Source organism: Pipistrellus kuhlii, unplaced genomic scaffold (genome assembly GCF_014108245.1).
Source record: "Pipistrellus kuhlii isolate mPipKuh1 unplaced genomic scaffold, mPipKuh1.p scaffold_m20_p_18, whole genome shotgun sequence".
Lineage (NCBI taxonomy): Eukaryota > Metazoa > Chordata > Mammalia > Chiroptera > Vespertilionidae > Pipistrellus > Pipistrellus kuhlii.
This window is the reverse complement of record NW_023425493.1, coordinates 21,563,734-21,578,829: the sequence shown is the minus strand read 5'-3', so window position 1 is coordinate 21,578,829 and position 15,096 is coordinate 21,563,734. Positions and strand designations below refer to the sequence as shown.

General features: G+C 36.6%; 1 protein-coding gene across 13 annotated transcripts in view; it reads left to right on the top strand.

The window, feature by feature from the left end:
• RABGAP1L (RAB GTPase activating protein 1 like) overlaps nucleotides 1-15,096 on the top strand; it is a 372,936-nt gene that overhangs the window by 50,339 nt on the left and 307,501 nt on the right. For 12 of the 13 annotated variants that reach the window (XR_006741962.1, XR_006741961.1, XM_045583198.1 and 9 more), the window contains exons 8-10: nucleotides 5,106-5,172; nucleotides 10,592-10,694; nucleotides 13,632-13,798. Coding sequence is in view for 11 of the 13 variants with exons in the window: in XM_045583198.1 (XP_045439154.1) it covers nucleotides 5,106-5,172; nucleotides 10,592-10,694; nucleotides 13,632-13,798 (337 nt within the window). In the remaining 2 variants the exon portion in view is untranslated. The remainder of the gene's footprint in view (nucleotides 1-5,105; nucleotides 5,173-10,591; nucleotides 10,695-13,631; nucleotides 13,799-15,096) is intronic. The other variant, XM_045583202.1, reaches the window with a different exon arrangement.

Below are 15,096 nucleotides of genomic sequence, written 5' to 3'. Positions count from 1 at the left end.
ATCCAGTGCACACTCGCCCTCTATGAGCCCACAGCCCTGGTACTGACTCAGCAAGACCTTCTTGTGGCCCTCCAGACACAAACACTGTGGGCCCCGGGGCTTGCACCACAGCCAGTAAGCTGGTTCCAGGAGTCCTCATTTTCATTGTTGCCTGTCCACCTTGGCTGCCTGCACCTTGAGGTTGTTTCTTGCTTGCTTGTGGCTCAGCTTTGCCTGAGCAGTCCAATAAACTTCCTTGTCTTCCACTAGGTTTCAATCAAACCCTATCTAGTTCGGTCTGAATAAAGCTTCAGGGAGAGGACTCTCTGAGTTTGCTGTTCCTTGGGGCTCTTCCTTAGCCTTAGGGTGTTCTTCAGAATTATCTTTCTATTACATTTAATAATTCTTATTTTGTTATTCTTAATCTTCACCTGAGGATATTTTTATAACTTTGCAAACTCTTCAAGTGAGAGTTTCTTTGGACATCCAGAAAGAATCTTTTCTTGAAGTATTTTAAGTAAAACCTCTTCTACACTCATGCATTATTTCCCTTCCGACCCTCTCCCATATTAGTAAAAGGGTGCCCAGAGCCCCACATTCCTCTGATAATACTGCCCCTCCCTTGACTTGTGCACCTTAGCTATCCAATACTGTAGTGAAGGAGGGTACTCCAGAGCTCTCACGGAAATAATCTATTTCTGCTTTGCCTGTTTCTCTTAGGCCTTATAAGACTCCTGGGTTTTTCATCAATACTCAGATTTTAATCCGAAAATGATGCTCTATCCACTGAGCCAAACCAGTTAGGGCTTTTTATTTTATTTTATTTAACAAAAGTTTAGCCTGCTTCCTTTTTTCTTCTTATTTTTTATTCATAATTTCCATGGAGGTATATACAATAGAATCCTAATGATTTGAGGGACAAAAAGCAAAAGTTGAAAATAATTAGTTTCCTATTGTAGTGCATTAACATACCATCTTTATCTTTCTCACTTATTTTCCCACTGTTAAGTCTAAAGCAATGCTAGATACACTGAGCTTTTGGTGTTGGTATGGGTACTAACTTGGTGTTAAAAGCTGTTTAAAACTGTTTTGGTATTATGGAAGGCTGAACTTCCTTTTTGGTAATTGTAATATCCTATCTATCTATCTATCTATCTGTCTGTCTATCTATCTATCTATCTATCTATCTATCTATCTATCTATCTATCTAAACCTAAGCTACTGAACAACCAAGTGACCGATTGCTATGACACACACTGACTACCAGGGAGCAGAAATTCAATGCAGGAGCTGCCCCCTGGTGTTCAGTGCACACCCTCAGCCAACTTCCTGCAGCCAGCCAACCTTGTGTGGTCCTTCCCCCCAGCTGGTTGCCCTCCCCTCCCCAGCACCTCTGCCATTGGCTTGATAACCAGCTAGGCCAAGAGACCCCATCCATGCATGAATTCATGCACCAAGCTTCTAGTAATTTATAATTGACACTGCTCTGTAGTTTGCAGTGCTAGTCCACCATTAGTTTTTTTCATTTCAACTTTACATTGACATAGTGAACATGTAAATAGGTAGTATTGGTATTTCAGAAATGTGGTGAAACATTGAAGTGTGTGACTTGCCCAAGGTCACTCAGGGAATGTATAATCTGTTCTACCAATAGTCTAGGGAGGCAGTTAGAGTATAATGTGTGAAAAACCAGGTTGTTTTAGAGTCATAGACAAGAGCTTGAATCCCAGTGTTATAATTTAATAGGTTGTGGTTTGGACAAATCACTTCTACTTATTGAAAACCAGTTTTATTATTAAGTTATTAGAAGGTTGTTTTGAAATATAAATGTAACAATATACTAATGTCTGACTTAAAATTAAGGCATTCAATAAATAGTAGCTGGCATAATTAAAATGATAATATCTCATTTTCAGAAGTTTTGATTTCAAATTTTGGGCAGTCAGCTACTTATTATATTATAAAAATGCTGGGTGTGTCTGCTCTGCTTGTTAACATTCTGCATTTACAGCTATCAGAGAACTCGCCATCTCAGGTTGTAATTGTCTGTTTACTTATTTTCCTCCCCTACTAGCTTCTGAAATCCATGAGAAAATAGGTGTGCTAGCAATTTGCTCTCTACATTATTTATAGAGTTAATAAGGGAAGGTTGAATGCTTTGAACTCCCCAGTGAAACACTTACTATTTGCCTTGGGTGTTAGTGGTGATAATAATATCTATCTAATTACTGACACCTTATTCCTAATAGACCCTGCTTGTCCCACAGGGAACCTGATGTGCTTTAATGAAGTATAATTTTGGAAATGACTAATACAGCTTGATAGGGAAAAAAAATTGTGCAAATTTAGTGCTGGAAGAACCCTCAGAGTATATCTATTATCCCCCTTTCTGAAAGAGGAAACAGAGGCCCAAGGGGGTTGGGTGCTTTCTCTAAGGTTACACTGCTAGTTGGTGGCAGGATTTTTTTTTATATAACCTAGAAAAAGAACAGTGCATCAAGTATCATCAAAAGAAGATAATATGCATTGCCATTTAAGGAATACCTCAACTTCCAAGGCTCCTTTTACAGTAGATCTTAACATAGGAATTAAAGAAATATAAAATTGCACCATTATAAAAGTATAGCATTTTCTTGTAAGTGCTAGATGAACAAAATAAGAGTTTAAAATTTTCAAAAACAGCAAAAGAACAGTATGGAGGATGCAGCTAAACTTTGCCATTAGTTTCTAACGGGCCTAAGAGAGAGGGAGAAGAGAGAATTAATTTTTTTCCTATACATTTTGGTATCCATTAACTTTTTACAATAATAGTTTTATAACTTACAAAACTTATAATATAGGGAATTGTTCTTTTAAAAATCCATGATTGATAAAAGCTGAAGCAAAATGTGTAGTAGTTTCTTCTTATCCTCAGTTTCACTTTCTGCGATTTCAGTTACCTGTGGTCAACCAGGTCCAAAATATTAAATGGAAAATTCTAGAAGTAAACAACATATAAGTTTTAAATTACATGGTGTTTTTTTTTCTTTTTTCTTTTTGTTCATCCTCACCTGAGGATATTTTTTAAATTGATTTTTAGAGAGAGTGGAAGAGAGAGGGAAAGACAGAGAGAAATATTGATGTGAGAGAAACACATTGATTGGTTGCCTCCTGCAGGAGGCCCAACAGGGCCAAGCTGGGGATGAACCTACAACCAAGATATGTGCCCTTGATTGGAATTGAACTTGGGACTCTTTGGTCCACAGGCTGAGGCTCTAACTACTGAGCCAAACTGGCTAGGAGTACATGCTGTTTTGAGTAAGGTGACAAAGTCAGGCCATTTAATCTCCCTGCCTGTTGGTCACTTAGTTACCACCTTGGTTTTCAGACCTACTGTTGAGATATCTCTGTACTTGTCACCCCTATTTTATTTAATAATGGCCCTAAGGTACAAGGGTAGTGTTGTTAACAGTTCAGATATGCCCAAGAGCTGTAAGGTGCTTCCTTAAAGTGAAAGGGTCTCTATGCAAAGCATAAACATATAAAGTATATAAGTGGTTCGGTACTATCTGTGGCTTCATGTATGGAATGAATCCCCTGTGGATAAGGGGAGACTGCTATACAGGGAATGTGAGACAAATCTGTCTTTACTGACCTGATTTTTTAGTTGGGAGACCAAATTTCATATCTATAAAAAAAAAATTAACTTTTATTTTTGTTTATCAAGAATTTAAGGCAATAGTTGGAGAAATAGTACAATGAATTGCATAATTAGTTAATATTTAACTTATACAGATAATGTTTATAATAGGAGTTCATAGGAGAGATTAAATAGTATATAGTAGTAATATTGCAATTATGACTATTACAGTATAATTATTTCCATATTAGTAGGTTATATTTTGTTCAGTGATACAATAATATGCTTGGAAAGTTATTCTCAGAGATTTTCAACTTTATCTTCATTATGTACTTAATTGTTTTTGGATGCCAAAGGGAGCTCTAAGCAAAATATCTCGAATTACTCACAGGAAGTATATATTGTTTCACTGCTTACTGAATTCTTGTTTGGATAGGGTCATAGAAAAAAAAAAAAGAAAAAAGAAGAAAAAGCTAGTGCTACTAGAAAAGTAAGCCTTTGGGAAACAACAAGGATTAGATTCAATATTGACTGGTTAGTTGCCATTATTTTAAAATTTGAAAAATCTCATATTTAATTGATTTACATTCTCTACCCCTTGTATAAAGTGCTTCACAGCATATTAAATTTTGGAAAGCTAAATAAAAACACTGGTACATGTGAGTATGTGTTGTTGGCTAGGGACACAGTGGACAGATCACATTGCTGCTTAAGTTACAAGACCTATGGAATAGCCATGTTAATATGAATAAATTGTTTAACTTCTCTGGGCTTTACCTTTCTTCCCTATAAAGCAGAATTAACAATTATATCCTAACAAATAAAAAATGTTAGATTCAACTGAATTTTGCAGCTTATGAAAACCTCCTACAAATAAAGGGGTAGTGTTGATGGGATTGCTAACACTTCTCTTGCATCGGGAAGCATGGAATAAAGTAAATGGTTACTAGTATATTGTACATTGGATAATGTTTTCACTAAATAATAGTACTTTTAGTAATGTGTTTTATATTGCTTTCCCCCCCCTCCCCCCCAAACAAGGACATAGTTTTAATAAGCTACTCAGTTAACATGACTGGAGAGGGGCAGGGTGATTGTTTCTGTTAAGATAGCTTGATGCCAAAGGAGAGCACAGTGTCTTGTTCTTATTCTTTTAAAAAATTCTCCTTTTCAATTTAATTGGGTTATATGATCTTGACCTATATGTTTGGAATAACTTCAACTGTATTCTGTCTCAATTAATAATTTTTGTGGCCATTTTTATTACAGTTTCCTATCACTGGTAATCTTTTACATGCAGAAATAAAGATTTGGCAATTTAGTTATTTCTATGTGATTTTTGTTATGTATCTTAATGAATTTTTGTCTGTGCTGTTTCTTTATAATAAGAAAGCTATTTGTAATTACAGACTTCAGATTATATAGTTATTATAAAAATACTTTTTGTTCACTGGGCTTCTATATATTTTTGATACCTTATTTCTCCTTTTTCCCCTCAAATTTTCAGATGTTTTGGAATGTTATTAAGCCCAGGTCGAAACGTGAAGAACAGTGACATGCATTTACTGGATATGGTAATATTAACCTTAAACACTTTAACCAAGTATAGATATAGTTATTTTATATTTTTAAAATATATTCTACTTTAAAATTGTTATATTGAGAGATCTGTTTCTAATTTTCAGCTGTACAATAGTAATAATGAAATTTGAAAACCTAAACTTAAAATAACTTATGAGGGAGAGATTTGGGACAATTCCCACCAAAAAATCATATGCAAGTTCAAAGCAAATAGAACAGTGTTATGACAATGTCCATCTATTCATCTGTTTGGCTTCTTAGGAGGATGTCCTTTCTTTGAGCCAAAAATAACAAGGACATGATTATCACAGGCATATCCAGAGTGAATATGGTACCTTTTACTTATTTTAATGCACTGTTATTAATTTGAGTCCTGTGATGGATGCTTTTATTTTCTTAAAAGCATTTCCCTTTCTGAATATCTCCTCCTTGATTATCTATCCTTAGCAAAGTATATGTATTGTGGGAATGCTATTTATTTCAGGAATGCCCTTAAAGGTCAATATATATTTAAGAGTTGGTATTTGATGTAAAAATAGCAAGCCATCCTAACTTTTAAACAGAAACACTTTCTAACATTGCAGTTAATGAAAACATTTACTTCGCAATTTAGAAATGTTATAGGAAATGGTCATCTTAAAGTAAGCATAAAGCTTTTTACTTACTTCACTGCAGTTTTTATATTTAGTGATAACAAGTACTAGATGTGGTGTGTTTTTTTTTTTAGCTGTGTTTTGCAAATGTCAGATAAATGTCACCAATTATGTCAGTGTTTTCTTTATTTCATGGTGATGATCATGCTGGTTTTCTAGTTGTACTGGGATGTTTCAGTCAGCCTTTTTGAACTTCTAACTATGTGCAAGCATTGTGTGAAGTGCTGGGGTTGTAGATAAGATAGAAAACAGCTCTCACCATCTGTGGGTTCACAGTCTTATGACAGAACAGACCTTATGAGTCTGTAAGTATCGCAGTGGGTTAAGTGCTCTCACTGAGTTGGTCCAGTGAGCCACAGAAATTTAGAGGAGGAACCCCATGGATAGGTCAGGTGGGGACAGCCAGGTACAGTGAATGTGCAAACAAATGAGCTGTTGATCCATCTCTCCATCCCTCTTTACAGCACAGCAGTAATGCAAGTGCTTTTACCTAAGGCAATCCAGAGCATTTCAAGCCCTGAAAATTCTATGTGGAGGTAGTTCAAGGACATTAAACACTTAGATGCTTCTAGGTCTTAACTAGTTATGGTCTTTCACAGTTTAGGAGATTAAGATGAATCACTGGCAGAGATTGTTCTATGAACTTATGTTCACATTATAGAATTACAAGTCTGATCTGAACTCCTGAGGCCCCTTGTGTATCTCATTGTTGAGCAGTCTCCACCTTTAAGAGTCCATGTTGAAATCAAAGAGCTTGACAGTATTAAAGCCCCTGGAAAGAGAAGTGGGCTGACTTATACAATCAAAAGTTGGTCAGGTGGGAGGGCCAGCATTTGCAGTTATCAACAGTTGTGACTTACTACCCAGTGCTGTTAATCTTCATATCATTTTAGTACATGGTTATTGAGCTTTGACTAGACTATGCCTAATAAAAAGGAACTTGTTACTTTATAATGAAGATTATGAAACAGTGCTGGTTATTCCAAAGTTATTTCTTTGTGATGACCTGATATTGTATTCCTTGTAACTTGGCCTGATCTGTGTTACTTCTTCCCCCTTGAACAAGACTTTGATACTTCTCTGTCTTTTATGTTTTGTCCAAATATATGAACACTTTTGAAAACAAATTTTACCTTCTTACATAGTACTCTGACAAACTTTGAAAGTTTTGCCTCTTTCTTTCCTCCCCCTTTCCTTCCTTGTCTTCCTCCCTATTTTTCCTCTACCTTTTTCTCCCCTCCTCCCTCCCTTCCTGCTTCCCAATATTTGCCTTTGTTTTTTGACTATGTGACTATTTTATTATTTATTATTTTTAAAAATATATTTTATTGATTTTTTTACAGAGAGGAGAGAGGGATAGAGAGCTAGAAATGTCGATGAGAGAGAAACATCGACCAGCTGCCTCTTGCACACCCCCTACCGGGGATGCACCTGCAACCAATGTACATGCCCTCGACCGGAATCGAACCCGGGACCTTTCAGTCCGCAGACCGACGCTCTACCACTGAGCCAAACCGGTTTTGACTATGTGAATATTTTAAAGTATTTAAAAAGTGTTCTCCATTTCTCCCAGCATTTAGCAGTTTCCTCATGCTCTGCTGTTCTTTATCTATTTAACCTTCCATATAGTTTCTGTTATCATCACATATCTAGCTTCATTTTATTTTTACAATTTTATTGAATTTATTGGGGTGACATTGATTAATAAATTTATATAGGTTTCAGGGGTACATTTCTATAATGCATCACCTATATATTGTATTGTGTTCACCACCCCAAGGCAAGTCTCCTTCCATCATCTAATGTTATTTTATACTAGTGGCCCAGTGCATGAAATTCGTGCATGGGGGTGGGGGGATGTTCCTCACCCTGGCCTGCATCCTCTCCAATCTGGGACCCCTCGAAGGATGTCTTACTACTGGTTTACAGGGATCAGGCCTAAACCAGCAGTTGGACATCCATCTCACAATCTGGGACTGCTGGCTCCAGCCTAATTGCCTCTAACCACTCTGCCTGCTGGCCTGCTCGCCCTCAACTGCCCCCTGCCACTGGCCTGCTCGCCCCCAAATGCCCCCCCCTCCCTTGCTGGCCTCCTCACTCCAAACTGCCCCCCGCCTCCCGCCCCGGCTGTCCTGATCACCTCCAACTGACCTCCACTGATGGCCTGCTCACTGCCAACTGGCCCCCCTGCTGGTCTGCTTACCACCAACGGTCCCCTGCCATCCCATCCTGGCCTGATCACCTCCTGGTGACCCAAGGTTCCAGCCCCTCCTTTTTTTTTTCAGTGCCTCCTTGAGCAGAGGCCAGGGCAGGCTGGAAGCAAGTACAATATCTAGGATTTACTTATTTTCTATGATTGAAACTTTGCAGCCTTGAGTGGAGGCCAGGGCCGGCCAGGGCCTGTGGGAAGCTTGGCTTCTTCCATTGCTGGGGCAACCCAAGTCTCCTGCTTGCTCCAGCTCTGTGGCCACTGCCATCTTGGTTGGGTTAATTTGCATACTTGCTGGTGGGCGTGACTGGTGGGTGTGGCTTGGCATAGCAGAGTATTGGTTAATTTGCATGTTTCTTTTTTATTAGTGTAAATGTGACCTGTCATCACCTGACTTCTTACCCAACCTTATAGTTCTACTTTTAACTGTCCACTTTCCTTTGTATTTGTTAATTAAAAGAAAGAATTTTATTAGTCTAGCTCTTCTTTTTAGACTCTTGTCCACAGGTGGATTGTATTTTTTGGGGGTGGGGTTAGATGCTCACTCTTTTAAAAAATATATATATTTTATTGATTTTTTACAGAGAGGAAGGGAGAGGGATAGAGAGCTAGAAACATCGATGAGAGAGAAACATCAACCAGCTGCCTCTTGCACACCCCCCACCGGGGATGTGCCCACAACCAATGTACATGTCCTTGACTGTAATCGAACCTGGGACCCTTGAGTCCGCAGACCTACGCTCTACCACTGAGCCAAACCGGCTTCAGCTAGATGCTCATTCTTGAGGGTCTAATTAGAGGGTAGAGAGAGAGGATAAAGGAGAGAGAAGAGGGGAGACAGGGGGAGAGGGAGAAAAAGAGAGGGAGAATATGAATATATGAGTATTGAAGTACTGAGTGAGTTTCCTTTACATGACCTTGAATGTATTTCATTGAATGTGGTCTTTGCACTCAAGCTAAGCAGTTTGATTAGTGAAATATCACTGATATGCCAGAAAAATATATCAAATGACTGAAACAATTTTATAGGGATTTAGAGAAACATAAGTGGGAGGGAGGTAATATTGTAAAAAAAAATTTTCTCTTTTTTTAGTCTGATCCTTCGAAGCCTCTCTGTTCATAATAGGAAATTGGTACAGAACATTGAAAGTACTGTAAATAATATTCCTTTTTGCATTTGCACATGTTTGTATTTTGTGTGCAGTTCTCCCATAGGACATTCTTTATCGCCCCCTACCCCACCCCTCTATACACAACTATATGTATGTGGTCTTGCTCTCAGTATAGGGAGTTGCTGGCTTCTGTAGTGAGAGTCAGGAGCTGGCTAGGTAAAAATCTTAAAGAGTGGAGGAAATGAGGAGAAAGGGGAGAGGAGGGAGGGAAGAAGAAGGGAGTGAGTGTAAGGGTGGAGGGAGAGAGTAAGCTTCCATGTTGAATATAAACCAACTAGAGGCCCGGTGTATGAAAATTCATGCCCTTGTGGGGCGAAGGGGTACCTCAGCCCCATCTGCGCCCTCTTGCAGTCTGGGAGCCCTTGGGGGATGTCTGACTGATGGCTTAGGAGGCAACCAGTGGGCTGGCGAGTGGCCAGCCCTGCTCCCAATAGTTGCCACCCCCTGGTCCTTGTTCCCTCTCTCTGCTTGCTGACATCCGTGTTGGCTGGCCTGGAGCTGCCCACTCACTGGCCCTGCCCCCTGCCGACCTGTCATTCTACCATTTGGTCAATTTGCATATTAGGCTTTTATTATATAGGATATTGGTCTCCTACTATTGACTTGTGATTTTAAGAAAGTGTATAAATATCTGACATATATAGCAGGAAAGTATTCACTTTGAAGGTATTGATTGTGACAAAGTAAATTAATATTTTAAGAATATATTAAAAATTAGAGCATTGGAGGAAAATACTGTCTTGTGATTAGCTATAAAGTCACTTTAACTATTTTCAGTGAGATCTATTCTATAGTTTTCATAGCAACTACTTACATCCTTGTGTGAGTATATGAGATTTTGATAGAAGCCTAAGATCAATTTAAATATAACTTCATAGCAATATTATGTTTTTGTGATCCAGCATGTACTCTTTTATTTGAAGAGATTTGTGGTCTTTATTTTGTATTTTAATTTTTTCAAATTGATTTGGAGAGGAAGAGAGAGGGAGAAAGAGATAGAAGCATCAAAATGAGAGAGAATCATTGATTGGTTGTCTCCTGCATGCGCACACTGGGGGTTGAGCCTGTAACTGGGGTATGTGCCCTAATCAGGAATTGAGCCTTCACCTCCTGATTCATAGATCAATACCCAACCACTGAGCCACGTCAGCCGAGACAAAAGATACGTGTCTTTAAAAGAAACTCTGTTTGAAGAAAGTTGTAGAATTTAATATTCAAATAAATGTTTTTGTAGGGTGAAAAAATTTATAGAGAAAATAAACCCCCCTTTTGCTTGTAAATCCAAATTTTAGTACATTGGATTGTTTAAAGTAAGACACATTCATTAATTGAAATGGTGATTTTCTTGATGTATATATTTCTGTTTGGACTTTCACAGGAATCCATGGGAAAAAGCTATGATGGGAGGGCTTATGTTATCACTGGCATATGGAACCCTAATGCACCCATATTTCTGGCACTTAATGAAGAAACCCCAAAAGGTGAATTTTCTTAAAAGATTCCTTATTATTTGCTTAAAAGTTTACATTATGGACAGTGTTGTTTTACCAGGTTAAAAAAAAAAAAAATCTAGTGTTCATATAAAATGTATATTTTAATTAATAGATTTTACTATAAAATTTAGCCCAGACTTGTGTTATGCACAATAAACATATCTGATATAGTTTTCTTACTATTCATTTTGCATTTCTATATCTAACACTATTTCTTTAGCATAAGGAGAATGGTCTATTGCAGGGAAAATAATAGCCTAAGTTAATGTATATAATGCATTAAAATGTGCTAAATCTTATGTGGTTTTACATGATTACTGCACATATACAATTAATTGACACTGAACACTGTTATACTGAGGATAAATAGAAAATAATACACAGGTTCAGTGTGAATTTTAAGAAGATTGTTATTTACATAATACTATTTACAATGGTGCTGTAAATTTTGTGAGAAATAAATTTGTATCTCCTGTAAGTCTTTCAAATTTTCTTTTTTAAAAATATGTTTTTATTGATTTTAGAGAGGAAGGAAAAAGGAGAGAAAGAAACATCGATGTGAGAGAGAATCATCTATTGGCTGCCTCCTACACATCCCCTACTGGGGATTGAGCCTGCAACATGGCAGGTGCTCTGACTGGAATTGAATTAGTAAGATTTTGGTGCATGGGATGATGCTCAGTCAAGTGAGCCATACCAGCCAGGGGCGAATTTTCTTTAAAAAATTAATTTTTATTTTTCAATTATAATTGACATACAGTATTATATTAGGAGTTATTTTTTTTAAAATATATTTTATTGATTTTGTACAGAGAGGAAGGGAGAGAGATAGAGAGTTAGAAACATCGATGAGAGAGAGTCATCAATCAGTTGCCTCTTGCACACCCCCTACTGGGGATATGCCCGCAACCAAGGTACATGCCCTTGACCGGAATCGAACCCGGGTCCCCTCAGTCCCCAAGCCGATGCTCTATCCATTGAGCCAAACCGGTCCCGGCTAGGAGTTATTCTTTAGAGTTTAAAGTTTCCTTTTTCTATTTTACCCATCTATTGGGGGGAAACCTCCACTATTCAAAAAATTCCCCCCAGAGATACATGAATTAATTTTATTAGATTATGTAGAAAGCATTTGTGTTTTATTATTTTTATTTTTTGTTAATCTTCACCTGAGTATATTTTTTTCCATTGATTTTTAGATAGTGGAGGAAGCGGGGGAGGGAGGGAGAAAAAACGGGAAGGTGGAAGGCACAGAGAGAGAGAGTGGGAGAGAAATTGGTTGCTTCCTGCGTGTGCCCTGACCGAGACAGGGATAGAACCTGGAACCTAGGTACATGCTCTTGACCGGGAATCGAACCTGCAACCCTTTGGTGCACCATATGACACTCTCACCAATGAGCAACACTGGCCAGGGCTCTCATTATAGAGTGATTTTATTTGGAGGCGAAATGACGGAAGAATATGAATAAAATTATGAAACCAAATTCTAAAATTCTGCATATTTTTTAAAATATATTTTATTGTTTTTTTTACAGAGAGGAAGGGAGAGGGATAGAGAGCTAGAAACGTCGATGAGAGAGAAACACCAACCAGCTGCCTCCTGCACACCCCCACCGGGGGATGTGCTCGCAACTAATGTACATGCCCTTGACCGGAATTGAACCTGGGACCTTTCAGTCCGCAGACCAACGCTCTACCACTGAGCCAAACCGGTTTCGGCAAATTCTGCATATTTTTGATAAGCATTTTAACTTTAAAAAATATAACTTACGATTTTGTTCCAGTCTTTTAACCTTAGGGAGCTTAAGTCTTAGTAATGGATAGCAAGTATATCATTTATGACAAACCCTTTTTTCCTTGTTGTTTACTTTTTCATTTGTTTAACATGATTAGTGTTGAATAGAATTCATAAATGGTATATAGTCATATTGGTCATTTTTCCCCACTGTGTTTATTTTTATTACTACTTTTCCCAGGTAGCTGTCAATTACTTGTTTTTTTTGTTTTTGCTCCTCCATTATCTGCTTTCAAACTTACATTAATTACCTCATGAATTATAATCTTACACTAAATTCTTTACTGTCATTCAAATAATAATTTATATTGAGAAAATAATGGATTTTTAAAAATCTTTGTGTTATATTTCATTTATACCCACAGACTTTTGGTTCAACACAAAAACATTAGTGAATACTGATATGAAAGTATAATATATTAATGAAGAATATTAAAATGCTAATTACTCTCAAATTTCTTTAAATAGTCTTTTCCAGTTCCATAAATTGCATGCATTTTATCACACAGCAAGCTATTTTATATTGAGGGCTAAAAAGGGAGAAAAAATAATGATTGTTTAAAATTTAGCTTTTCATATATTAAGAATAAATAATTTTTACACCCAGTTTTTATTTCTGGAAGTAAACTTGTAAATACCAGCATATTAACTTCTTATTATTATTATTCAGAAAGAAACCACAAAAATGATTAAAAAAAAAAGCCAGTTGATAATTTTGAAGAATAAAATACCAGAATTTCAAAAAATAAGTAAAGTTGTTTTTATCTGTTTTAATGCAACACATTAGTCCGAAAGGCAACGCTCTATCCACTGAGCCAAACCGGTCAGGGCTGAAAGATAGTTTTAAGGAAAAAGACGTCCTAAAGATTTTATTTTACTTTATTTTTATAGTAAGACCTGATTTTGGGAAAAAATATTAAAGTTGTCAGAGAAGATTTGGACAGCTGATTAAAATAGAATTCTGTGTGTTGAGAAATATATTTGGAATACTTTGTTACCTATTTAATCAAACTGACATGAAAACCTTTAAAATTAAATTTAAAAGGTAATGTGATAGTAAGTGAGGAAACTGTTTTCTTAAATAACCAAGGAATAATAAAGCCAGCATAAAACACAGAAAATTTCTGCTGCAGATAAACGAGTGTACATGACGGTGGCAGTGGATATGGTGGTCACGGAGGTGGTGGAGCCTGTCCGCTTTCTCCTGGAGACAGTAGTGCGTGTATACCCTGCAAATGAGCGGTTCTGGTATTTCAGCAGAAAGACTTTCACGGAGACTTTCTTCATGAGGTTGAAACAGGTAGGACCTTTTTGTTCTCCTCATGAAATAACTTTTTTTTTTCTATCATTGTTTTTAAATGTCAAGATAGTTTCTTAAGTAGCAATAAAAAGCCATAAAATTTCTGTAATTAATGATGTGTAGAGTCAACCAATAGAGTATTTGAAAAAATTCACATCTAGGTAATGTAAGTTAAAAAACAACAACAGCTGGTGTAATAATTATGTTCTTTCCCCCCTGGAAACTTGTAATGTGCACTTATAAAGTCTCAGTATACTTAATAGAAATATTGATTCTATATTTAAAACAACTTTTCTTCATTTTATATATAATAATTAAAACCAAAAAGATAGGGCACAGAAAGTTATAATGAATAAATATTCAAGTAATACCTGATTACTTTTCATAATTATTTCTATTATATGAATATAGGATGAGGCAAACGTAGGTTTATAGTGGTAAGTATGCAAAACACAGTTTATTCTTGTATTATTATTTATTAATTATTATTTTATTTTCCATATGAACAACTGTAAACCTATATTTGTCCCACCCTGTATATTGTTTGACTTATTAGTAAGATTTTAAAGTTATTTTAATATTAAATGAACAAAAGTAGGGTTTCCAAGACATTCCTAAATTAGACAGTGTTAGTAGGTAATACACATAATTTTTGTTTTTTAGTGAAGGAAGAAGGTAACCATTGCCAGTCTTTCATTCTACTGATATTTATTAAGTACCTATGTGTCACGCACTGTATTATTTCTGATTGAAAATCAACATAGTCACTGTCTTTAAGGTACATACTGTCCAGTAGACAGGATACCCATTAAACAAGTGAATATGGTAAATGTGTGATTATCTGTGGTGAGTGAAATGAAGGGGGAACAGGATATGAGAATCAAAACATAGGTAACTCAGGTTAAATTCTTTGTAGAAGTGAAAGGATCTAAGTTTGACAGAGGTTAGCAAAGATAGGAGGAAAAGCTCTATTGGCAGAGAAAAAAGGATGTTCCTACACCTTCAGCTGGGAGAGAATTTAAAGATTCCCAGAGCTGACTGAGGCCTAAGTGGCTGGAATGTAGTGACCCATTTAAGTGTGAGACAAGGTAAGAGGCAGTTTATCTTGGGTTTTGTAGGCCATGCTTGACTAATTAATTGGCAGTTGCATTAGTTTTTCCTTCTTAAAAAAAACAAAGCAAACTATTTAAAATGTAATCCATTTATGAGGTAAAAACTATTTACTTCCATGAATTAGTTAAGGGATGTTATAATATCTCTTTTCCTCAATGTGAGATAGTGAGTCCTAAGAATCTATC